The sequence below is a fragment of the Notolabrus celidotus genome, chromosome 4 (genome assembly GCF_009762535.1).
Source record: "Notolabrus celidotus isolate fNotCel1 chromosome 4, fNotCel1.pri, whole genome shotgun sequence".
In the NCBI taxonomy this organism is placed as follows: domain Eukaryota; kingdom Metazoa; phylum Chordata; class Actinopteri; order Labriformes; family Labridae; genus Notolabrus; species Notolabrus celidotus.
Genome location: NC_048275.1, coordinates 19,496,876 through 19,523,191, shown reverse-complemented (window position 1 = coordinate 19,523,191; position 26,316 = coordinate 19,496,876). Strand labels below are relative to the sequence as shown.

At 39.6% G+C, this 26,316-nt stretch overlaps 1 protein-coding gene across 1 annotated transcript in view; it reads left to right on the top strand.

Annotated features, from left to right (window-relative positions):
• Positions 1-10,183: 10,183 nt before the first annotated feature.
• The window catches only part of srbd1 (S1 RNA binding domain 1), a 39,086-nt gene continuing 22,953 nt past the window's right edge, over positions 10,184-26,316 (top strand). The window contains exons 1-3 of the mRNA XM_034681961.1: positions 10,184-10,268; positions 16,597-16,688; positions 20,100-20,182. Of these exons, the coding sequence (XP_034537852.1) occupies positions 16,655-16,688; positions 20,100-20,182 (117 nt within the window). The 5' untranslated portion in view covers positions 10,184-10,268; positions 16,597-16,654. The remainder of the gene's footprint in view (positions 10,269-16,596; positions 16,689-20,099; positions 20,183-26,316) is intronic.

Sequence of the window (26,316 nt, the reverse complement as noted above, 5' to 3'; positions counted from 1 at the left end):
ATTAAAATGGTGCCTAGTTTTTGATTTTCACAAGTTGTATGCTCTTATCACCAACTTGCATAATAATTTGGCACACTCATTTCTGCAGATCTGCATTTATTAAAAATATAAATATAAAAAGCATCACTTTAACCACACAGTTGAAGAAATAAATTCACTATCTGACTTCCTAACCAAATTTGAAAATGACTGTTAACACAGTTTTTAAAATATTCACAAAAATGCAACTTGCATAACAATTTGGAACACGATGTATAGCATCACTTTGAATGTACCCATGTCTTATTATTGCTTCAAGCAGAAATGGAACAAATATTATCTTCTTTATTGAAGCCCCCCTCATAAAAATCTGGGAGTTGGCTATTGGTCTCTAACGGGCTAAATTTGACTAAAACCCCCTTGATAGGTGATGCTGTGAGGGCACGGAGAGATGACTGGCCTTGATGAGAGACCGTTGTTTCTAACTCACTCCCCTGCTGACTGACCACAGCTGACCCTGACCTGCCATTAGGGAAACCTCATTACCACGGCAACAAGGATGATGGCAATGACGGAGAATAGCCGTGTAGCATCAGAAACAGCGAGGGGTCTTAGTGCTTGCTGTGACATGTCCCCAGTACAATTAATTGACCCATTTTCTTCTGCTATACTCTTGAATCTGTGCGTTTCTATACGTTTGAGGGTTTGTCAGCTGACCTTATTTAGAGAGCAGGTAGGAGCAGTTCTGAAGGACAGGTGTAGAGAGTCTCTCGGACAGCTGGTTCAGTCTCGACGGTGAAAAACCTCCGGCACACAAAAAGAATCCCTATGTTGAAAAGGCGAGCTGGATTCTGTCCCGTCCCTTTGAGTGTATACACAAAGTAACAAACTCCTACCATCTTTACCCCATCATCTGGGTCTCTTTGTCATCCTCAGAGAACAGCTGGGCACTTAGTGAGTTGAATTGTGGCTTAAAAGCAAATTGACTCTGAATTGCGTAACATTTCATTGAGTCTTCATTGTCTTATTGGACAGACTGCAGCACAGTTCAGATGTTCAGAGTGTTTTTAAAATCTGCACCTTGTTATGTGGATTAGCCATTCAAATCTAACATTACCAATCTTACACAGTACTTCTAAGAGGTATGACATGGTGGTTTATATGATTTGCGTGTGCGTGTGTGTCCAAACGTGTATTTGCATGTATAGGTAAAACAAGCTATCTGATCTGTCCTCTCCTCTCAGCCTTAACAGTGCAGGAGTTCATTAAAGACCTCGGCCTCATTTGCACCATCTGCTTCCTGTCTCCCTAAGAGCCTTCATTGTGTCACCACCCCCACCCTTCTTCACCCTTTCTTCTCCACCCGCCTGTCTTGCTCTCTCTGTCTTTCTGCCTCAATGCTCAGCTGGAATGACAGCCAGAAATGGCAGCCTGCGGGACATCCTTACTTGTTTGTTTGTTTGTGTGTGGTTGTGTGTGTGTGTGTGTGTGTGTGTGTGGTGTGTGTGTGTGTTGGTGTGTGTGTGTGTGTGTGTGTGTGTGTGTGTGTGTGTGTGTGTGTGTGTGTGTGTGTGTGTGTGTGTGTGTTTAGTTTTTAGTGCCCCAGTCCTTTTTTGAGCAGACTCATCATACTCACTGAGTCACCTCTTCCATTTGAAAGGAGTGTGGCCTCTTCCGAAACGGCCAAACAAGGGCACATATTTGTGTACCTGCATGTGCGTGTGTTTGTGTGTGTGTCATCGTGTCTTTGAAGTTGAGAAATAGTACGTGTGTGTGATATTAATCAAATTACACAGATATTGATAATGTTGAAACAAATCATACACCCTGACATATTTTGTGTTTGTTCTGTTGTATTTTTTCATTAAGTAATACATTTACAAATTGTAAAACACTGACATAACCTAGATAATGATCAAATTCTAAATTTGACAGGCTTACAAGAAGATCATGTTACTCCATCTTTAAATAAGTTCAAATATATTTTTCAAATGCCTGAAGTGGCTTGTACTTATTGAGAATTAAAACAGAAATATTATGTAAAAAATATTTGACAAAATCTAAATCATAGGTTTCTTTTTTTTTGCATTTCATCTTCATAAAGCAATTTGTTTACCAAAATGGATAATTTATTTTGGCAGCAGATAAAGCTAATATATGGATTATTGTTTCCTGTCATCTAGTATTTCAGAGTTTAAATATAATCAACTATAATGGTTGGCATTCACAAAAGCAGAGCAGAGCATTGACTGTAAGGGGTTGGCAGACTTATCAGTGTACTTTGTGACCTCACACTAAACCACCAAACACATCAGTATATTGTCAGGCTTATTCTGTGATGTCTGATTGCCTTTTGAATAATAATGGTTGAAAGATCTGATGTGAACTTTCACACGAAATACTTCAATATTCCATGATTTAATTACAGGCATAGGTATATTAATAATTCGATTTAAAATGTGTCATGGTGTTTTTTTAAATTATATAATACAGAGATATTCAATACACTTTGCTGGCAAAGAAACATTTTCAACCAGTGCTTTGTCAAAAATACCTATTCTTCACAAATTATTTTAAGCCACAAAGTATTGAGTATAAATGTATCATAGTTTAAAGGTCATGGAAACAAGACTAATGTATAAGAAATGTATCAAATTAAAATTTGAACATCACCATTTTAAATCAACAATTGAATTTTGTGCTTATAAAGGATGATATAATAGCATCAAACATAGTTCTACTTGTAGATGGGTGGTTGTAATCGGTGTTATCATTGTACAAACAGTGACAGCTTTTCAGCTACGGCTCAAATAATTATCCTTCTCTGTTGTCTTTGCTAAGTGGGGAACAAATCACCAGATTCACCTCTTCATCCTTGGTTAGATTTACAAAAACATAACCTTTATATGATTAAGCTTGAACAATGCCTCTGTGAATGAGCAGACTCCTGCAGGACATTATACAGCATGAGGTACTATTCATGTGACAGGGTTTGTCTGTGACTGTGATGGCCCCCACTGAATGCACATTAGCTTATTTGCCATACAGCTGTGTCCCGACAATTCAAAGACCTCTGCTCGACAAGAGTTTGTGAAGTCATACTTTTTTTAAAACTCCACTTTCCATCTAAATGACATAATGTTTTCAGTTTTATGTAGCTTAAACCATCTGTATGTATTAGGAGGTGTATGTATGTATGTCACAAGAATTTCAGAATATGCAACCTCATGGTGGGTTTTTTAGCTCCTTGACAGGCCAACGCAGCATGACCCTGTCTGTCATTGTGCTTTAACATGACTTGTAGAGCATGCAGGCTTTGTCAAAGCACATAAAGGGGCTCTGAACCAGCCAGACACATACCTATGTGTGTGTGAGTGTTGGGCTGTGTTTTACTCAAGCGGCAACCTCCGGTCTCAAAGTATGAAGCCCATGCATAAGTGTTATAAACTGCAATTCATCAAGAATCCACTTGAGACTGGCTGCAGAAACACCTGAAACCACAATACACACCAATTCAAAAAGACGATCTTTGCGATCTTTAATAAACATGTTTACAGCCTGGTACAAAAAGGACTTGCCTCTACGTAGCAGATTTTTCTATCGGCACACACTGTAGAGGGGTGAATTTTTTTCTAACATGACGGTTCAGAAGATATTATGATATGAGTTTTTGCCCAAATAAGGACATGACTGACTTGACTCCCAGACGGGAACACATAGCTGTTGGCTAAGAGGCTCAAACTCCGCCCCTTCATGTCCACACTCTGCATGGTTGAGTTCCACATTTCCAATATAGCTACCGCCGTCGATTGGCTTCAAAACAGCGCTCAGGAACAGATGGGTGACGTAATGGATACTACGTCCATATTTTATACAGTCTATGGTTTTACTGGATGATGTGTGGTCTATGTCAGTCTCAGCATCACACCCCTTCCCCTAAAACATGCGTTTAATTTATCAATAAGATATCAATGATCCTTTCAGATCAGGACGGTCCACAGCAGAACAGTTTCTTGAATTTATTTGAAGTGGACACTCGGCTATGAAAGTTCAATGACTGTTTGTGTTCCATATTTTTTTACATTGAAGGAGCTTGCATCCATCAACAGAGCTGTCAGTCAATAATCTTTTTACATTCAAATAACTCATTAAAATTAAACTTCTCCATAAAATGAACACTTGCACATAAACATGAAAAAAATTGTGACAGAAAATATGTCTGTGAAAAATGCTCATCAATATCCATGTTACATCTGTTTTTTTTTTGTTTTTTTTAAAGTTATATTTTTGGCCTTTTTGCCTGTATTTGTTAGGACAGCTGAAGAGAGACAGGAAATGTGTGGAGTAGAGAGTGGGGGAAGACATGCAGGAAATGGTCGACCGGCTGGAAATCGAACCGGCGACCCCTGCGACGAAGACTGTAGCCTCTGTATGTGGGGCTCTTAGACCGCTAGGCCACCATTGCCCCATTACAACTGATTTAATGAGAAGGCATGCTTTAAGACCTAGGCTGTTTCCGAAATCGCCTACTATACTAGCAGTACGTACTGATATGTCCAAAATTCAGTATGTAGTAAGTAGTATGTGAACAAGAGCAAAATCTGCAGTATGCCAAAAACTCCCCGGATGTCTACTGATTCGGGAAATATCTCAGTGTGCATCGGACCAGTCTGCCTCGCGTACTGTTTCCCATAATGCACAGCGCTCGTTCTGCTTTTTCTTTTTCCTCATTTTTTGACGGGAGGAAATCCGTTTTTGGGTGCTGTGAAAGTTATCAAATTACATATAAACCACTTCCTAACTTTTAAATCATAAATGGATGCTAAATAAGCATTTATTTATCGGCTTCGCCGTTGTTTACTTCCGCTTTCCGAAACCGGAAATCCTGCGAAGTCTGGCTCAGCATGCTGCATGACAGATCGGACAGAACAGTCATACTAAATACTAAATTCAAACGCAGTATGTAGTAGGCAATACCTACTGCCTACTACATTAGTAAGTAGTATGTAGCAGGCCGTTTCGGAAACAGCCCTACTCTGCAGCCAATCACCAGGGAGAACTCCAAAAGTTCTGGTTTCACTCGCTGTTGTTCTGTCAATAAGAGAGAGTATACAAACAACATGCTGCTGTTTTCTCTTTGATGAAAACACTTAAAAGGCAAAGTGACTTAACTTTGATGTTTGTGGAACAATGTTCAGGTTAGCTTTTGATTTGAGAGCTGCGATCAAAGAGCTCATAACTATCACATGCTACCTGTACTACTTTGACTTTGATGTTTTTTGTCAGAGGCAAGTTGTGGCTACTGTTGCTTGTTTAACTCAACTTTAATTGTATTTGCTGTGACAATGTGTTGATTGAGCTACAATTCATTTGAATATTTGAATATGTGTGTTAATGCCTGTGTGCAAGAGGGATGACAAGTGACAACGTTGATAGCAACACGCTGATGTTAACGATATCAGAGGGCAAGAACATGTTGGGTAAGGTTACGGAAATCTTTGGCAATGATGATGATGATACACACACCACACACAGTCACACACACAGAGACCACATCCAAAGGGAAGCAAAATGACATCCAATTTCTGACCACTTGCTCTTTACCCCTGAAGGCAGCAGGATGACCGACCCTGTTAGTCCTCATCATAAACACACAAACATATCCTTGAGGGTCTCGATGACAGCGCTCCTGCATGTCTTGAATGAATGACTTGATTTAAAATGTGCTTCTTTGAAGTTCTTTGAAATAAAATACATTAAATGAAGGATGTTTGCCAAGTTGTGGTAAGAAAAAAACTTTTGCCAGACAGTTAGTTTAGCCACAGATTAGCATATTGTAATGTCTGTTTAGTTTATGCTCTCCTTAGTTAAGTCTGATGTTGCACTCTCTGGTAGTCATTTATGCTTCTCTTCTTGACTGGTTCATACTTAAGCTGTCCAAGAGCAATTCAGGCATTGCAGTGGAAAACATACTCAAATAGCAACAGTGTATGCCTGCACTGACACACAGACATGGCACAGACATAGTTACAATAAGTCCTTGACCGTCTCTCCCTCCAGCTCTCTCCTGGTGGGATGAGATCATTATTACTGGCTAGCTGATGGACCTGGAGGACAGTGGTGTAGACTGTATTTATGACTTTGTGTGTGTGTATCCCCTGTCATGTCCTATGTCTGGGCATGCTCCCAGGGCCAGGCCGAGTGAGTGATGAACATACAGTGGCAGCCCAGCGATGACTGAGTTGAGATCCAGGCATTCAGGCCTCACTGAAGGTTGAAGGTTGGGTAGAAGGTGGAGGAGTGGGGACAGATGGATTTATAGGCATGGAAAGGCCTCAGATGAGCTGTTGGGTGTGCCTTTATTTCAGGAGAGGAAATGAACCCTTGGGTACAAGAAAAGGTTATGTGTTGAACTTTTTTTATGATTTGAAATGTAGTTGTTTTTACAACATTCAAATAAAGACACAAATAATGACAATACAATACAATAAAATAAAAAGTAATACAAATAAAATAACAAAACAAAAGACAAAGCAGAACAAACAAACAACAAAAAACAACAAAAATACCATACACATACCGATGTACACAATGATAATTATGCACATAGGCATATGTATATGTACACATTAAAGAAAATTAAAATAAATACATAAACAAATAAAAAAGGGGATACGGGATGGCTGTATTGGTTTTTAACACTATTAAATACAAAGCGAAAGTCAAAAGTTAGAAAGGGGCTACTACGTCCTATTGTTTTCCCCCAGGGCTTTTAATATAAGGAGAACTTTTTCCCACTTGAGTGGTATTTATCTAACCTGTTGAGCAATGAAAAAGAAACCCGTTCATATGCTGCCACCCTAGTAAGAAGGTTATGCCAATCAGCTACAGATGGTTTGTGGGCTGACTTCCATTGTTGACATGACAGCGGTCATGATAGGAGAGGAAAATGAACCCATGGTACAAGAAAAGGTTATGTGTTGGACTTTGTAAATATTTAAGAAATATACAGACATTAAGGAAAAGTAAAATATAATTTTGAATAATAACATAGTAGATACAGGTATTTTAAATTGAAATGGTATTTATTTCCATTATTAATCAACAACACATCAATCAGTCAATCAGTTTGTATCTTCAGAGTGCAAAATCATGACCTAAGTTAGTGCATGACACTGTCCATATAGTGCAGGTATAAGCCTTACTCTTTGTTATATCATTTGTAGAGGCCCACCATTGAACGACCAGTAAACAAGTTCTTGGCAACAAACGACTCAGGAAGATGAAAACAAAAAGTAGAATTAGTTTTAAAGTATTACCATATAGTAATACAAAATGAAGTATACTGTAAGTCACACTGGCTTATAAGACTCTATCTGTTCATGGCGGTTTATCAGAAGGAAAAGATTGAAACAGTCTTCCTGTGTGATGATTCCCATTGTGTTCTGTTCACAATGAGTAGTTTCTGTGTAACTTGCCTTTTCTAGTACTGTCTGTTTTTTGCCATGCAGAGTTTGCAATCTCATTAGCTACCAGCACTGTAGTTGAGTTCAGCCTCAGTGACTTTGACAGTTATGAGGTACGGGCCTACTGCTAGCGACCAATTCGCAGAGATTTGCACTACCTACCTTTGCACTTGTTTGTTTTAAAATTGAGGAGATTGTAGATGAAGGTTATACAATGTTACATAGGATGACTAACATGTTAACAAATTAAGGTTAGAAAAGTAGAGAGCTGCAAAATTCACTTCTGCTTCCAGGTGTTCCTTCTATTGATTGCTTTTCTTTCCTCTGGAAACTTGCAAAGCTAACTCTGAAATGCATTTACAGACTTAACTACTTCCCTGATCTCTTATGGTATTTGACTGTCATTCTTGTCTTTAATCTTTCCTGCTTTCCATCCTCCCTTCTTTCAATCAGATTAAAGGGAGAGATACTCTTTGATGCTCTTTGTGCCAAAAAATGAAACTAAAAAGTCAAATCAGTATTTTTTATTCAACCTGAAATGGAAATCTGCCTCCAGATGTTCCCCAGTCTGTAAAGCATTCCACCTTCCCAAACCTTCAACCTTCTCTCTACTCTGTATTAAAACATGTTTCAGAGCAGCCAGCAGTGTCGCCTGAAAAGTGTGTATTTGTGCTTGTGTGTGGTGTGCCCACCATGGTCAGGGCAGCTGCTTCAGACATTTGGAAATCTCCGGTAGTGGACAGTGATATATGCCAGCTTCATCCTATCACCCTCAGCCCCCTCTCTTTACCCACCATGCCTCACTGGTGGTTGGCCTCTGTACTGTCTCTTAACCCTCCTTCCACCAGCCCTCCATGCCGTCCCCCCAAGGGTCCCACTGTTCCCTGTGATGGTCCCGCGTGTGACAAACATGTGTGATGATCTGTTGTGACATGCCATGTGTGTACTTGAGATTTGGGTTGTGTGTGTGTTGGTGCTTTCTGCTGTGTATGCGTTTGTGCGTGACACAAGTGCAGGCCTTTCCTGCTACCGATTGGACATGAGTGTCTGTGAGGCTTGCTCTTTTCAGACGTGCCTCACACTGGCAGTTGGAGTTTATGTGTGTGTGCGTGTGCCTGCCTGCCTTCTAGCGCCTCACTGGAGACTGGACGGCCCCTGACACCTGCCATTTGGACGCTTTCTCTGTGAAAAATGTCATCGTCTTTAGACCCGACGTGTGTGCATTTGTGTGTGTGTGTGTGTTTGTGTGGGACTTAGACATAGTGCGTCTCTCAATTTGTCTCCCTGAGGTCAAGCTTTGCAGCTGACTGAACAATGACTCAAGCTGTTGAGCAGCCGGGACAGAGAAACTTGTGTGTGTGTGTATTTTATTTTTTAAGTATGAATATTTTAAGATTGTTACCATCACAGCTCTATTGAAGGCAGAAAAACAAGGCCAATCAAGTGTTGTGAACAAGAAAGTTCTGACATCAAAAGGTGAGATATTGTGCCCATAGAGCGTGACATCACACTGTAAAGGTGTACTGAGCAATCCTTAGTCTGCTGTTTTGTGCCTAAAATGGACAGTAGTCAATTCCACTGAGCTCTTCCATGATTTAATTTTTTTCAAGTTACTAACTTGACATTGTTTTATTTGATCTAATTGCTCAGGTCATTCCATTGATGACCCCACCCACTTTGACTTTCCCTTAATGAAAACTGTGATTTAGTTTGAGTTCTGAAGACAAAACAAGGATTATTTACATGTAGTGTTGCAAAGGGTGGAAAGTTTCCGGTACATTTCCATTGGAATTTAAGCTGGGGAATTTTGGAAATATTCCAAATTGGAAATTATGGGAATTTATGGACTTACTGGGAATTTCATGGAAAGGTATCATATCCAGGGCATAAATTATTATTTTTGTTATAAGGAGACATCCATCCCAATAATACAATTAAAACAGATTTATTTGTAAGTAGAACTTTATCAGTGTTTTTCATTGAAGAAAAAAAATATGAATGTTGACTTAAATATTACTCCCCCCCTGACCCAACCCATTAAAAAATGAACAAAAATGCAATCAAACAAAGTCCCATTCAAAATGTTAAATAAAAAGTGCATGTAGGGGCGTGGTCTCAATAACCCTGCAGTAAGCAGTGTGCTATGTGCATGTGATTTGAGGAATAGCAATATATATTCAACTGTACTTGCAGGAATCTGGTTGTTTTTAGTCAGGATTATGCTAAAACATATTTTTTCCCAACTACATTTAAATTCCCTTATTAAGAGCCAACCTTCAATTGATTAAATTCCTGGTTTATTACCGTTAATTCCCACGGAAAGTTTCCAACTTTGAAAATTCCCGGAATTTTGCAACCCTATTTACAGTGGGGCAAAAAAGTATTTAGTCAGCCACTGATTTTGCAAGTTCTCCTACTTAGAAGATGAGAGAGGTCTGTAATTTCATCAGAAGTACACTTCAACTATGAGAGACACATGAGGAAAAAAAAAATCCAGGAAATCACATTGTAGGATTTTAAAGAATTTATTTGTAATTATGGTGGAAAATAAGTATTTGGTCACCCACAAACAAGCAGGATTTCTGGCTCAAACGTTTCCTGTAAGTCTTCTTTAAGAAGCTCTTCTGTCCTCCACTCGTTACCTGTATTAATGGGCACCTGTTTGAACTCGTTATCTGTATTAAAGACTCCGGTCCACAGCCTCAAACAGTCAAACTCCAAACTCCACCACGGCCAAGACCAAAGAGCTGATTAAGGACACCAGGAAGGAAATTGTGGGACCTGCACCAGGCTGGGAAGAGGGAATCTACAATAGGCAAACAGGTTGGTGTGAATAAATCAACTGTGGGAGCAATTGTAAGAAATGGAAGACATACAAGACCACTGATAATCTCCCTCGATCTGGGCCCCACGCAAGATCTCATCCCGTGGGGTCAAAATGATCATGAGAACGGTGAGCAAAAATCCCAGAACTACATGGAGGGACCGTGATCCATATTAAGGGAAGAAATGACGGGGCCATGTATTGTGAGATTTTAAGCCAAAACCTCCTTCCATCAGTGAGAGCATTGAAGATGGAACGTGGATTGGTCTGCCAGCATGACAATGATCCCAAACACACCGCTCGGAGCAACAAAGGAGTGGCTCCGTTAAAAGCATTTAAAGGTCCTGGAGTGGCCTAGCCAGTCTCCAGACCTCACCCCATAGAAATTTGTGGAGGGAGTTGAAAGTCTGTGTTGCCCAACAACAGCCCCAAAACATCACTGATCTAGAAGAGATCTGCATGGAGGAATGGGCCAAAATACCAGCTACAGTGTGTGCAAACCTGGTGAAGACTTACAGGAAACGTTTGACCTCTGTCATTGCCAACAAAGGTTATGTTACAAAGTATTGAGTTGAACTTTTGTTATTGACCAAATACTTATTTTCCACCATAATTTACAAACAAATTCTTTAAAAATCCTACAATGTGATTTCCTGGATTTTTTTTTCTCATTTGTCTCTCATAGTTGAAGTTTACCTCTGATGAAAATTACAGACCTCTCTCATCTTGGGAGAACTTGCAAAATCAGTGGCTGACTAATACTTTTTTGCCCCACTGTACATGTGCTGGATCAAAAGTCACACTGAAGGCAAGAATCAAAAAAGGATCCTCAAATTATGTAAAAAAGCCCCCCTGTCTTTAAAAGCACAATCACACAGATGCCTGAAGAAGATTCAGATTGATACGTTGCTTGTTTGGTTAAGACGTGTGGACTTTTTGCAGAACATAGTTATCGACATTTTTTTGGTGTGTATTTTTTAAGGAAGCTCAGCTGGTTTTCATTCAGTTTAACTCAAAAAAATAACTAGATAAGTTAAATCAAACATCAAATCAACATAATTGTATCATGTTGCACCTAATAGCTGTGAAGTTAATGTCAAGGTCTTAATGACAAATTATGTATACTATAGAATGCAAAAAAAAAATTTTGTCAATGATGGATGTTTATCAAAATAAATTAATTTCCAGCCTTTTAAAAAATATTTAAAAAATGCTTTCACTCACAATTATGTGTGAAAATGTCCCAAATGAAAGGAAATTTGTTTTTCTTTGTAGATTGTGATAGTAAATAAAATAGCAAATTGAAGATGTCATTTCTTTTTGGTTCTGTAAAATTTGGATTGGTGTTTTAACAAACCTTTTTAAGTTAATCAGTTTTGATAAACAAATTGTATTAATCTTTAGTTGCAGCTACACAATGACTTTGAACTCATTTGCATCTAAATAGTTTTTATTTTCTCACTGTCTGCAAATTTACAATCTCTTCATGGAGATGCTTTGGATCCAGATGAGAAAAAAATCTGTCATTTTGCTGTTGCAGTTTGGAGGCCCAGTAACTCACAATACAATACATTTCTATTTTGCTCGCACAGATTAGCACTTTGGCCCCCAATGACATATTAAGATCTGCTCAGTTGCTCTCCCGTTTCCCCCCTCTCCCCTCCCTCTAACTTATTGTCCTGTGTCTCAGATGAGTCGGTGATATTATTGCTCCTCTTCTTCTCTGACTGATCTGATGAGCTGTTTTTAATTTAGATGAGGGTCGTGTGAGCCAGAAGGATGTAATGAGGTATCAAAGTGTGTATCCATCTCCTCCTCTCTTCCCTCCAGAAACTCTTGGGTTTCTTGAGGGGCACCAGGGGCCCGGTCACAATGTCTTAAGTGCGTGTGTTGTATTTTTGTGTGTAAAGCCCAAGGGTGTGTTACAAAGACAACCAGCACAGAGACACATAGGGGAGATCAGTTTGTGACTTTGCCCCAGGACGGGACAGAGCTAAAGGCTGGCCTGTATTAATGCGTGTGCGCCTGCGTGTGGTGCACAATTGAGAAAACAACGAGTGCGCATAAATGATTACCCTACAGGGCCAGCTAGTCATCCCTTTACACCAAGAGGCGACCATTGACTTTGCATCTTCGTGTGTGTGTGTGTGTGTGTGTGTGTGTGTGTGGTGTGTGTGTGTGTGTGTGTGGGTGTGTGTGTGTGTGTGTGTGTGTGGTGTGTGTGTGTGTGGTTGTGTGTGTGTGTTGTGTGTGTGTGTTGTGTGTGTGTGTGTGTGTGGTGTGTGGGTGTGTTGACCATGCTTTGGACCATCCATTCACTTAGGCCAGAGAGCTGGAGAGCAGACAACCTTCTGCTGTCTGCCAGGATGATGCCCTCACTATGGAGACAGCCATGGAGGGATGTGGCAATGAGGGCTTCAGAGCTGTATCCATGACAGTGCTGTTACACAGCTGCCCCAGCGGCAGCCTTAATTAGGATGGACATGATAGGGGCTGCTGGCCTCCCTTTCTGTTAACTCCATATTCTTCATGTTTTAGTTTATTGTATTCCATTATCAGCCATTACCTCTACCTTTACCGAGCTGTTATTGATAATATTACACATAGTTCTAACAATATGTTGGGCAGTTTAGCCAAAAGTTTCTTTTACCTGCCTGTGTCGTTTTTGTTCTCTTTGTTTGTTACATCTTTCGATCCCACTTTTTTTTACCGCTCATCCTGTTGTAGCAGATGTGCTTTTCAGATTCAAGATTCAAGAAAGCTTTATTGCCAAGTGAGCTCACACACAAGGAATTCGAGGTGGTGAATGGAACACTGGTACTTAATAATAATAATAATAATAATAATAATAAATAATAAATATTGTATTATATAGCACCTTTAAAAACATGTTTACAGAGTGCAAGACCTAGCGATGTGAAAACACAAAAGCATATGACAAAAGGTAAGGAAAGCTAAAACGAGTTAATTAAAAACAATAATAAAAAACATGCAAAAATCAAAAAGTCAGTGATGAGTTAAGAAATAAAAAGCAATTTAAAAAAAGTGTGTTTTTAAAAGAGGATTTAAAAGAGTACAAGGGTGTGTCTTGCCTGATCTCCTCCGGCAGGTCATTCCAGAGTGACAGGATCCTGACTGCAACGGCCCGGTCGCCCCTGGTTTGAACTTCGCACTTGGGCAGGCAGCGGTTAGGGACATACATTCTAAGGCATTCACTTATGTACTCAGGGGCCAGTCCATATAAACCTTCAACACAAATCCAAAAGTTCTAAATAAAAATAAAATACCTATCTGTACAAAGAAAGGTAAAGAAGTACTTTTAAGACATGAAAAAAAGTTAAAATTAGCCTAAGCAGAGTGCACATGTAGTAGATTAATATAATGATACGATATGTTATAGAATAATTTACAATATTGCACATGGTTATGAGGTATTGCACCGGACATCAAAGTATTGCACATGTATGTGAAATATCACAGGAGTCTTTAGTGATGAGTCTGGTTCTACTCAAGCAAAGAAGTTTGTTTTTTGCAGATTTTCCTGTCCTTCTCAACAAAACCATATCCAGCACTGTAGATCTTTTCTTTATTGACACTCAATCCTTCGGTCTCTGAACGGGGCAGGGTTTGAGCTAACAGCTGTTGGTGCTATTAGGGCTGCACAATAAATTGCAATATCATCAAGTATGTTTTCATACTATTTTGATGCAGTCACATGAAAGGATGCAGGAGTCAATATTGTGTAAATATGAGGAACAGCAAAAAGATAGAGAAAGATTAGTACTAATATGTACTTTGTAAACATTGTTTATCTAATAATGACTATGTAATCACACGTCTCATACAATGGAAGTGTAGTGTTTTGTTCCATGTGGTGTAATTGACGGCCTTTAAAGAGAGAGCAGCACGAGAGTTTGGTTAAAGGATAATTTTGGATTATTTTCATACTTTTGTCTGTCTTACTCAGCATTAATTAGTGTGTGTGTGTGTGTCTTTGTATCTCTGCCTGCGTGCGTGTGTTTGTGAGATCGAGTGTGTCAGCTTAATGACCAGCTCTGCTCTGACCTCCTTGAAGGTCATGTGCCAGTGCTCGTTAGCAGTGTCACCATGGCGATATGTCAGCTGTCAGCACGATGGACAGGGAGCTGACAAAAAGAACAGTGAGGTGGAGGAGGGGATGAATAGAGAGAGAGGGAGGGAGGACAAGTTCATTTAAATGTGATTCTCATCAGAAGGCCTCTGCCACTCCTCATTAACAAGATACTTGTAATTGGCAAGGTTGTTGTGGCAAGGTCCAGGCATCTGCTGTGTGTATGCGTTTGTGTGTGTGTGTTGTTTGTGTGTACCACAGGAGGCTCATTCTCTGTTGTGGATGTCGGGGAGGTGCTGACCCCCTCTGCATACTGGTCAGCCCTGAGGAAAAAGCCCCCCCTTTTCTTTCTCCCATCTTTCCTCTCTTTCTCCCTCCATCCACCCGAGAGAATAGGAGGCCGAAACAACATGACAGCTTCTGTTGTATTTCGGTTGTATTATCTCGGGTATCAGTGGCTTTGTTGTACCACCGTCCCATCTGTTTTGTGATGGATGATAAGCGGCCTACTTTAGACTGAATACATTAACAAAGAGACAAAAGGTATCATTTCTTGCTGTGTTTGTCAAAGTAACATCTTAGCAGCATAGGTGATACCTGAAACTTGAATTTAAGCTTTATTTACCTTTAATTAAACAAACAAGTACTTAAGGCAGAGATAAATAAAGCTTTGCCCTTGATTCATCTTTGTTCTATTGAACAGTTATTTACAACTTTAATAAGGGACTTTATTGTGATTAGTTTCTAACATTTTGTAACTATTATTCATCTTCTCTTTTTTTTAAATAAATTGTTTAGTAGTGATTGTTGTCTAATACCCTTCTTTTTTTCAAGAGTAACACGCCTTACTAAGGAAATACCGTTTCTAATAATATACAAACTAAAATATAAAAGCATGTTCCAACAAAGTTAAATCAAAGTGACATTTGACTTAGATTCCCAAGATAACATTTTATAAGGATAATGTCAGTTTTCAATCTTCTAATTCATTATTTGATTGTAGCAAATGAAAGCTGACAGTGAACCAATAACTGAAGTGAATAAGGGCTGTCCTTGTTTTTCATTTGTTGTTACACCTTTGATAAAAAGGTATATATTTTTTTTACGTAAATGTCTCAATAAAATCTGCCTTTGTTTCTGTAAATGTTTCACATTAAAGTAGGATATAAAGAGCTTTAATCTTAACATATTCATCTACAAATGTTGGTTCATGAATATGATACTTCATTGGTGTCTGGCAATGCAGCTGGTGTTTGCAGAACAAAACACACATAGACTGCTAATGCAGCCCTTTTTTAAAAAAGGTTTATTAAGTCAAACACTTAGTAATTATGTAGTCAACTCATCAGTATATAATTAATTAGCTTAGTATATTTTGGCAGCTCCAATGAGAGCTATCTTACTGTAAAGAAATGTTGTCCATATAGCAAATTCCAATAAGGTCAAAGATCCCCAAAATAACAAATAAATAAAACACACATTTCTGAGCCAGATGTATACATGTATTGTATGTCAGGCTCTTACTATTGACTTTTGATTTTCAGACACGGACTAAAAGTATTACCCCCAATGACCTCAAGATGGCAGTGGTGTCCTATAAATCATAAGTACACTGCAGAGGCCTGCTGACTCTTCCTTTTCACTTTATCTGACACACACACTGACGTATATATTATTTTATTACAGAGTCAGTTTCAATGTTAAAAAGTTGCCGTACGTTTATCGGTAGTTTAATTAAAACAGATGATTGATGATAAATATTATCCATATATATTATTATACTTCCACAATGTGATTACAATACTAAAAAAGAAACCCTGTGTGTGCAATCAGGATGCACGTGATTCTTTTTTTCTGCTGTCAGTTGAATAAGGATTCCTTGATCTGTTCAATGGCTATAAACAGCTGTTAATGGTTGCCAGGACTCCAGTGATGATACTATAATCATCTTCTGATGTCAGTTGATTCCAAAGAGTCAACAAAGGATGAGGAACCACTTTGAAAATTAGCATTATTTAAGGAGCAAGATGTTGATGCTGTTTTTGTAAAACCTTACTGTAGGTCTTTCAAATAGTGAAATATGCTCACTTAGTTTTTTGCCTGCATCACTTATTTTTATTCTGCTTTACTAGCCAGCCTGTGTCTTATTCCTTGTCTCCTTATTCTATCCTGTCTCTCCTCTCAGTCTTTTCGTACTCACATTCTTTAATATTTGGTCTTCCTGTTCTTTTCCTCAGTATAACCAATGAGGCGGGGGCATCCATCTACAGCGTGAGTCCTGAGGCCGTCAAAGAGATGCCAGACATGGACCCCAACCTCAGGAGTGCAGGTATTCTAACCATTATTATCGCTATTGCCCATGTTTTTAAAATTCACTTGTTTACATTGCTCTTGTTAATTATACACAGGATGGAAATGCTATTGTTAAAATATATAGATATATTGATATATAGTATTTGACAGGGTCGGAGTCATAACACAGTGATGGGGCAACTCATAATGATGATGATTACTACCCCTTAATTTCTGTTTTTGACACATACAATTTTGATGAGTGGCATGTGAGAAAAGTAGTTATTGTACAGTCATCATCATTTAGTGAGAAATATTCCAACAGACTTTCCTCACTATTCCTGGCCTTAAATTCCACCCCCTAAACCGTGACACACAGTTGTGTCACATAATCAGTATATATCTATAACTGCCATCAGGTCATCTTATGCCTCTCTTGCTTTCCTTCACCTCTCTTTATTTTCATTCACACACAGCCTCTCTCTGTCCTTCACTCCGCATACTCAATCATTTAAAAACAGCAGAATATGAAAGAATCACACACAGTTTTGGAGAACAAATGTTTCCAGCAGACTTCCTCTATAAAAGCAGTAAATCAAGTGAGGCCGATTATTTCTCACTAGTTTCCTGTGGTCAGCAGCACAGAGAGCCATGGAGAGCCATATTTATACCCCTAATGAATGCCATGAGAACTCTATAGCGGTTGGGGGGTTTTACAAGATGGTTAGAGTCAGACTTGGGACAGAGTGTTTGTTTCTGTCAATTTTATCTTTGGGGAGTACTCAACTTAACTCAACTTTACTTATATAGCACCTTCATACATAAAAACATGCAGCCCAAAGTGCTTCACAGAATAACAGAGACAGAAAACAACAGCAATGGTCAAATTATAAATATATAAGGCAGGATATAAATAAAATACTTAAAATAAAATCGACACAGTAAAATTAATAAATTATGTAATAGTGGAAAAAATAAGGTAGCGTTAACAAGATCAGGTGAATACAAGAAATAAATAGATAAATAAATAATTAAATAAGATAAATATATGTTAAAGCAATGATCCAAATAATAATGGTTCAAATAATATTAGAAATAATAATGCATATGTGATTTTCTGCCTTCTTTGTGACTTGCCATTGGCCATGCTGCATACTATGCAAGGAAAAGTAAGCTTTAAGCATGGGTCTTGTCATGTGTTGGGAGAACTAGGGACACCTTGTGGTGATGGGCTGTATTTAAACCATTCTCCAGTAGGACTGATGTATTTCAGCGAATTCCTATGCTCCTTCCCTTTGATTCTCTTTGACTCCACACTGGATAAAAGATGAGTGACCACAAATATGATGTAAAGCGCACAGATGAGTTTGCCTGGATTATTGTAATAAATTACTTTGGTAAGACAGGGAAGCCATTCTGTATCTCTTCAAAAGCAAAACTGCTTCCACACCTCACTTTTTCTCGCCTATCTCCCGCAACAAATCAGTTTCAGCCACGTCACAGCTGCTCCTCTGTCCCACCAACCTCTGCATTTCACTATTCTTCCACTCCTCCTGAGTGATGTGTCTAAGTCTGATCAGGGCCTTCCTCTCTCGATGCTTTCTTCATTACTCCCCATTTTTGTCGAGCTGTCTTTGACTCGTCATTTCAATAAGTGCTGCAGAATTATTCTGGACTGCATTTGCAAATTGGATCCTTTCAGAATTATAAGAGAAGGGGAGAGTGAGGGTGAGAGAGAGCGAGAGAGGGATAGTTTTTTAGGATACAGAATAGATTGGAGCGTTTTTTTGGTGGTGCACCGAGCAAGGCCAGGGTTGAAACTCCATCCCTGTCTAAATTATCTCAGGCAGCAGCCTCCCACCGCAGCCAGAGGAGAGAGAGGAGAGGAGAGCCATTGATTCCAGACTACTCCCTCTATAACATCCCATCCATCTCTTTCTTTCTTTTTTTTCCCTGTTCGCTCTTCCTCAAAGATTTAGTGTGATGCTTTTTGTGCTGAACACTTTTTGCTGACCACTGAAAATCAAACATGCACCTAATACACTCAGAATACAAAACAATGAAGTCAGGAGGATGTGAAGATGACAAGGGGAGGTCTGTGATTGTGGATTTCACATACAGTATAACATACAGTATACTGTTGAAGCAACCTAAATTGCATGTGTGTAACCTTTTAGACTCAAATTACTCATTAAGCTAACTGCATGAAGATGGATGGGTAACTATAGTGCATTGTTTTCCTCATACACACGGCAAAAACTCCAAATCTTACCAAGTGAAATTGTCTCATTTTAGTTAAAATGTCTTATCCTACTTGATTTAAGATACATTAGCTTAACAAGTAAAATTTAAGAAAGATAGAGGGACTTGTTTTAAGACATCTTAAATATCTTGTTAAGTCAAACATCTTGAAATGATCTTGTTTTGAGTTGTAATTCAGAAGAAACAAGGTTTATTTTACATTTCATACATTTTTCAAGCTGAGATCTTATTTGTAGAAGACGGATAATCTTGATTTAAGACAAATCCTTTACTTGTTTTAAGTAAATGCATTTTATTGGAGAATCTATCAGAAAACAGCTCCATTGGTAAAAGAAAGAAAGAAAGAAAGAAAGAAAAGTTGTTTTTTAAGGGTGTGTTACAGTTTTCAGGCACTGTTTCTTGTAAATCAGATTAAAATATACATCCTCAAATTACATGCCCACAATGAAACACCTACTTTAGAGCATAGCTGGCGAATCCTAAAAAACAACATGACTGAATATTAGTATATCCAGCTAACTATGAGAAAACAAGGTAAAAGTACCTTGAAATAAGTTTTGGAGGGGCATTTTTTCCAGTGCATATGAGTATTCTGTGGCATATTCTAACTTTAAGCTTCAACCATGTACAATGTAAACATCAGGAGCTGCTCAATGAGTGACATGATTATGAACACTGATATTCTGTTATTTCCCCCCGTGTGCCTCGTTGTGTTGGGGATGATGTCATGTATTGTAGTGCGTATGTGAGTATCCTTTGTAATCTCCACTAGTCTTGGAAGACACTTGGCTTCATGTGCAGCAGCAGCAGGCTGCAGCCACAGAGTCTTCAGTTGTTAAAAGGCTGTGCATGTTTATTTATGTGCTACATCTGACTATGTGTGCTCTGGTCTTGTAAAATCTGTGGTTTGAAAGCTTAGCATCTTCCAAGAATCTCAATGACAGGTGCAGAGTCTTTGCTTGAAAGCCAGCTTTAATTATTGTTATTACTGGGGGTGGAGAATGACAATTAGGCCTGGCCTGCCCTCAGGCCAGTGCTGTAATATGCAGACAATTAGCATATTCAGTAATTATAAACAATATGGATTTGCATATTCAATAACTGCAGTTCACACTACATGAAAAACACAAACCAGAGAATCTCTAGAGACGTTTTGTCTTATTTTATCTTTTGTGTTTATCGACAGTGTCCATTGGAAGACGTGTCCAAGACCCGCTGGCTGAGCTTGTGAAGATCGATCCGAAACACATCGGCATTGGAACATACCAGGTGAGTTTGAGTTGCTTCTAGTCTGTCAGGATGCTCCGTGCGGTTGAGAGATTTTTGTCCCTGGGCAAAGGAACGTCTGCTATGAGTTAGACTGATGCAAAGAGCCGAGTAGGTGGATTATGTGTTGATTTGAGCGTGAAAGCACATTAATCAAACTGTTAGCTCATGTTTGTTACAGAACTGTTTTCTGTAGTTACTTCTCTGCAATGAAAAACGAAGATGAGGCATAAGTATTATTTATTTATTTATATATTGGTTAAAAGGACCATGCATATTAATTAACACTTTTGTAAATATGCCAGAATTAGCCAAAAGGCTAGTTTACATCCGTAGTACCTTGCCAGATGTTAAAAAGGCTCCCTAAAAAGATCAAGATTAAACAAAATTATAACATATATATTTTTAACTTTTCTCTCTTACATGTAACCAGCATGCTCTCTTTATTGGCATTTAGACCAAAACAGCACCCTAATTATGTCACTCAAACAAACACCGCATGACCAACATGTACAGTAGAAATAAGAGGGCGGAAGGGGGAGAACATAAAATGATACATCAACACATCAATATTTTGAAACAACAACACAAATTCTACTTGAAATTCAACACCTGCACTATTTTACTCAAAGTATCTCTTTTAGAAACATGTATTATGACTGTCACAGTCCTTTCGTCTGAACTGTGTCTCATGCTGTTGCCACTCAAATGTCCTCCAGAGTTAAGGTTTGACTTTTGTATTTCAGGTAGAACAAAATCAGCAGAGATTATGATTTGAGGCATGAAGGGAATTTGAGTCAGGAACTAAAGATGTGAAGGACAAATAAGACAAAGTTAACCAGGTTGACAGAAGAGAGGTGAGCAGGGAAGCATGTAAACTTAGCTGAGGCCTCTGTCAACAGATGATGCTGAGGGTGACAGCTAATTCAATTACTGCAGATCAGGCATTACGTGTGTTTGGACATGTGTTGTTTTTTTTCTTTGTGAGCTTGCGGCTCCTTCTTTTAAACGTTCAAGCTTGCGTGCAGATGAAACAACAATTAGCTCAATGTTGATTTTGTTCACTTCATGTGAGTGTGTAATTGTGTGAGGAAGGCAAGACAAGCATTAGGTCAGTGTGCTTACTGCTTACCTCAGCTTAAATGTAGCTTATTTTCCCATACATTGAAGGTTCTGCAGAAAGAAAGGTATTTAGGAGATAAAGAATGCTAACAAAATATCTCTGATTAAAGCATTTGTATTTTATTTAGTCAGGAGACTAGTGGAGATGGATGTTTGTCAAGGAAAGAAAACTTTTGGTTAAAATCATGTGATGCTGAAGGACATGCAAATCCACTAATATCTAATACTTTTACATGATAACAGTACAACCTGTCTGTCTTATTTGAAGAAGTTACATTTATGAAAAAGTTCTTATGAAGATAATTCAAACCTCTTCCTGGGTATATGTAATGATTATGGATGTAACTATAAACTAAATTGATACAATATGATTCATGATGCTAACCTCCCAAAATGACCCAGCACAGTTTTTTTCAGGGTCTAAGTAGCCTTGTTTTATTTTCAACCGTTAGAAAAGGGATTTCTGGGGTGCTGGTGGCCTATCGGTATATTGTCGCCCCACGTACAGAGGCTATAGTCCTCATCGCAGAGGTCGCCAGTTGTACTCCGGGCTGCAATTTGCTGCATGTCCTCCCCCACTCTCTACTCCCCACATTTCATGTCTCTCTTTAGCTGTCCTTTCCATAAAGGCAACCCCCCAAAAATATATAGAGAAAAAAAGAAAAGGGATTTCTACATAAATTTAACCTGCCTTTATTTTGAAAGGACAGGAAGTGTGCATCTGTAAGATTGTAAAGTTACAAAGTCAATGGCTGTTTTCGAAACTGTCTACTATACTAGCAGTACGTACTGATTTGGCCAAAATTCAGTATGTAGTAAGTAGTATGTGAACAAAAGCAAAATCTGCAGTATGCCAAAACTCCCTGGATGTCTACTGATTCGGGAAAATTTCACAGAATGCATCGGACTAGTCTCTTCTGTTTTTGATGGGGGGGCACTCACTTTTCAGGTGCTGTGAAAATTATTAAATTCCATGTAAAACACTTCTTAACTTTTTAAATCATAAGTGGATGCTGAGAGAGAGAGAGAGAGAGGGAGAGAGAGAGGGAGAGAGAGAGAGAGAGGGAGAGAGAGAGGGAGAGAGAGAGGGAGAGAGAGAGGGAGAGAGAGGGAGAGAGAGAGAGGGAGAGAGAGAGAGGGAGAGAGAGAGAGAGAGAGAGAGAGAGAGAGAGAGAGAGAGAGAGAGGGAGAGAGAGGGGAGAGAGAGGGAGAGAGAGGGAGAGAGAGAGAGAGAGAGAGAGAGGAGAGGGAGAGAGAGGGAGAGAGAGAGAGAGAGAGGGGAGAGAGAGGGAGAGAGAGGGAGAGAGAGAGAGGGAGAGAGGGGAGAGAGAGAGAGAGAGAGAGGGAGAGAGAGGGAGGGAGAGTGAGAGAGAGAGAAAGAGAGAGAGACTGAGAGAGAGAGAGAGAGGGAGAGAGAGGGAGAGAGAGGGAGAGAGAGAGAGAGAGAGAGAGATCTAATAGTTTAGAATTTGTGGATAGCGATCTTGTATGGATGAAATAAAGCCAAAACACATGGCAATATTGTTTTGCGTGCCACTCAGGCATCAGTGATGTGTGGAAAATGCTGCCGGTGCAAATTCTCCACCTGCTGCCACCTCTATTTGGCTACAGTCTTAAGAGATGAAAAGATGTTAACAGCTTAAGTCAAAGGCAAATAGTGCCCTCTGCTGTTTGAACACAGGTGTAAGGATTCATTTTTCATCTCACCGGTGGAATCTTTCATTCCATGCACTGGTTTACAGCTGTTTAGTGAGGCACTGTTATATATCTGATAATAATTACTGAGAGGCCAAAATTGTTTTCCCCTGACATCCGTGACACATCAAAGTATCATTGTTCTTTGGTGTTGGCTAACAGGTCATCCATCTTTGTGTAAACATGAAACATAATCCAGGATTGTAAAGAAAGAATCCCAGCTGACAATCCCTCTAGATGAGAAGCAGAAGAGAGGAAAGAGGGGTCAGAAAGGACAGCAGAGGGTGACAAAAGTTAAAGGAAAGATGGGTGAGGCGGAAAATGGAGATTTGAAAGAGAAAGCTTGAGGTCATCTTGTGCTTGTGCTTGTGCATGTGCTGCTGCTGCTAGTGTATGTATGTGTGTGTGTGAGTGTGTTAGGTCACAGGCCCGTGTCTCTCATCACATCCTGACTGGGCTCTCTGGGGTGCCTGGAGTTCTGCACCTCCCGCTCTCAGATCATGTGACTAGGTCAACAAATGATAATATAACCGGGTAAATAAACTCTGGGTGCTGACAGATATGAGATGGGACATCACTCTGACCTGTGTGTCAGCTCACACAAACACGGACACGTACACACTCCCCTTTCCTCTTTTAGAGTTAAATGAGTGCATATGCTTGCTCATATGATGTGTATGCTTTGTATTAGTGTGTGTAAGGATGCATGAGTGAGTGAGTGAATGAATGTAGAAGGAAAAGTGTGAGAGCTGTTCAGGCATGGATGAATGTGTTCTCTAGCAAGTTCTTTTGTGTGTGTGTGTGTGTGTGTGTGTGTGTGTGTGTGTGTGTGTGTGTGTGTGTGGTGTGTGTGTGTGTGTGTGTGTGTGTGTGTGTGTGTGTGTGTGTGTGTGTGTGTGTGTGTGTGTGTGTGTGTGTGTGTGTGTGTTTCACTGCGTTTTGAGCTTTCTGAAAGTTTATTGCTGTTAGACCCAGAAAGCAGAAGGGCAGATGTAACTCTAGACAGCTGGCACAGCATGCTCTCTCTTTCTCTCTCCCTCTGCTGACTCAGTGAGTGACAGCTCGGAGGGAAGGGAGGAAATGAGCTGAGGGCTAAAAAAGTGAGGCCCATTAAAATCAGATTGGACGTAACTATTGGTGTGGGAACACTGTTTTCACTACAGCACCATGGGCTGACGGGCTTTTTCTCTATACTGACTTTGCCAGATTCATGTCTGTTTGAGTGAAGAGCGAAAGTCATTAGAGTTTTAGTGGTCACATACTGTACTGTATGTTTATAATGCAGATAAAGCTGTAACTGCTTTGGGATCCCCAGCTTTTACAGAACAGAGTTCTTACATGGACTAATGTTTCAGGAGTGTTGTCTTCTTTTATAATTACACACTTAGTGGGTGTGACCTTTGGACAGCTCCGTCTTCTGTCAATCAGCCTCTTGTTGTTGCTATAGTCTGTTGACAGCCGGGTTATTCCCAGGCCTGTAAAACTAACTGCTACTGGAAAATACACACACACAGACACACACTGCTGTGCAAGAAAACATTTCCCGTGAGCCGGATATTAAAGAAACTGTCACTCTTCCTCTCACCTCTCTCAGCCCCTCTTCTTTTTCTTTCACTCCATCTTTTTGAGAGAAATATTCTGGCTCTTGTCTCATGACCTCCACTTCATGCAGTGTTTACTTCCAAGTAGAACAAATAAAAGCTTGAATATTCTATAACTGCTCATTAAATTTCACATCACAGTAACTGTATCGTATCACAGTTTCTGTTTAGCTATTTAAATTTAGAAATGGTTTGAACGAACTTGCATACCAAACTAAACACCTGATAAAACCTGAGCCAAATACATTTGAATGTAAAGGGTTAGATTAGAATAATATCTTAAATTGAAGCATTGAAGGGACAGTTCATAGTTTTTTTTAAGTGTTGTTGAATGAGGTACTTGTCATTAACAAGTGTATTAGCCATAAAGGATGCTGGTCAGCTCAGCCCCTTTGTTGAGAAAGAGGATGATGAACTGGAACAGAGGCTTAGCTATCGACCGGTTTAGATGGCCAAGCAGCCACTTCTGGTCTTAAAATATGAAGCCAGTGAGGAGGTGTGAAAAACTGCAGTTCATTGAGCATCTTCTCAAAGCTGGCTCCAGAAATGCCGGAAACCACACACACACCCATTCAAAAAAGCTAACATTTACAGCAGAAATAAACATGTTGACAGCCTCGTTCAAAATACAGTTTGAGTCTGAACACAAATTCCCCCATCGGCACACACTGTACAGACAGGTGAATTTTTTTTTTATAACTCGTTATTTTTGAAGATATTAAACGCACAATTTTTTCTTAATAAGGGCTTGGCTGACTTGATTGTAAAGGGTGCACCCTGTATAGGGGTTGGAATCGAAACCGGATCCAACCTAGAACCGGTTCCAATTGATCAATTTGATCAGAATTGTACACCCCATATGTTAACGATTCTTCTTAACGATTCATTTCCCAGCACGACCTCACGTTGCGGTACGTTGCATTACGTCACATACTGTGCGACGCAGAAGTCCTAAGTGCAGATCAAATACCTAAAATATGCTGAAGCATTTGTCGACTCGGCCTTGATGCTTGGGGTTCGCGTCAGACCGAAGTGGAGAAGGGTTCCATGTGAACATGTTCGCGTCGAGGAGGTGAACCCCCACCTACCTCTCCTCTTTCGGAGTTGGGACACACATGGCCGAAAATTAGGCACAGAGAGCGGGTAAAATACCTCCACGATGACTCCCGGAGGAAAAGCGTTTTTCCTCTCCAAATTCAAAGTCTTTCCTCTAGGCTCCAGGGGCCACGCCCTGACTCACGCGGCCGAAAATGAGGCACCGAGAGCGGGTAATATACTTCTGCGATGACCCCCGGAGGAAAAGCGGTTTTCCTCTCCAAATTCAAAGTCTTTTCATTTAGGCTCGAGGGGGCACGTCCGGTCTCACACGGCCAAGAATGTGGTCAACCTATTCTTCAGTATGTTCAAGTTGAATATGTTCATGTTCAGTCTTGTGCAGACATAATTTTGGAAAAAATAAAATGGTTCCTTTGGTGTGGAAGACTGTGTAGAACTACTTTTTGTCCCCTCAAAAAAATACTCAGGAATCGTTAGGAGAATTGATAAGGAATGGACTGATAAGCAGAATCGACAATGGCATTGGCATTGATAAAATCTTATCAATTCCTACCCCTAACACTGTAGCTGATAGCAAAGAGACTAAAGAGCCCGCCTCAACTGCACATCTTTGGGTCATACTAGATCAACCAAAATTAGATTGAGTCAGCATTTCTAACATGG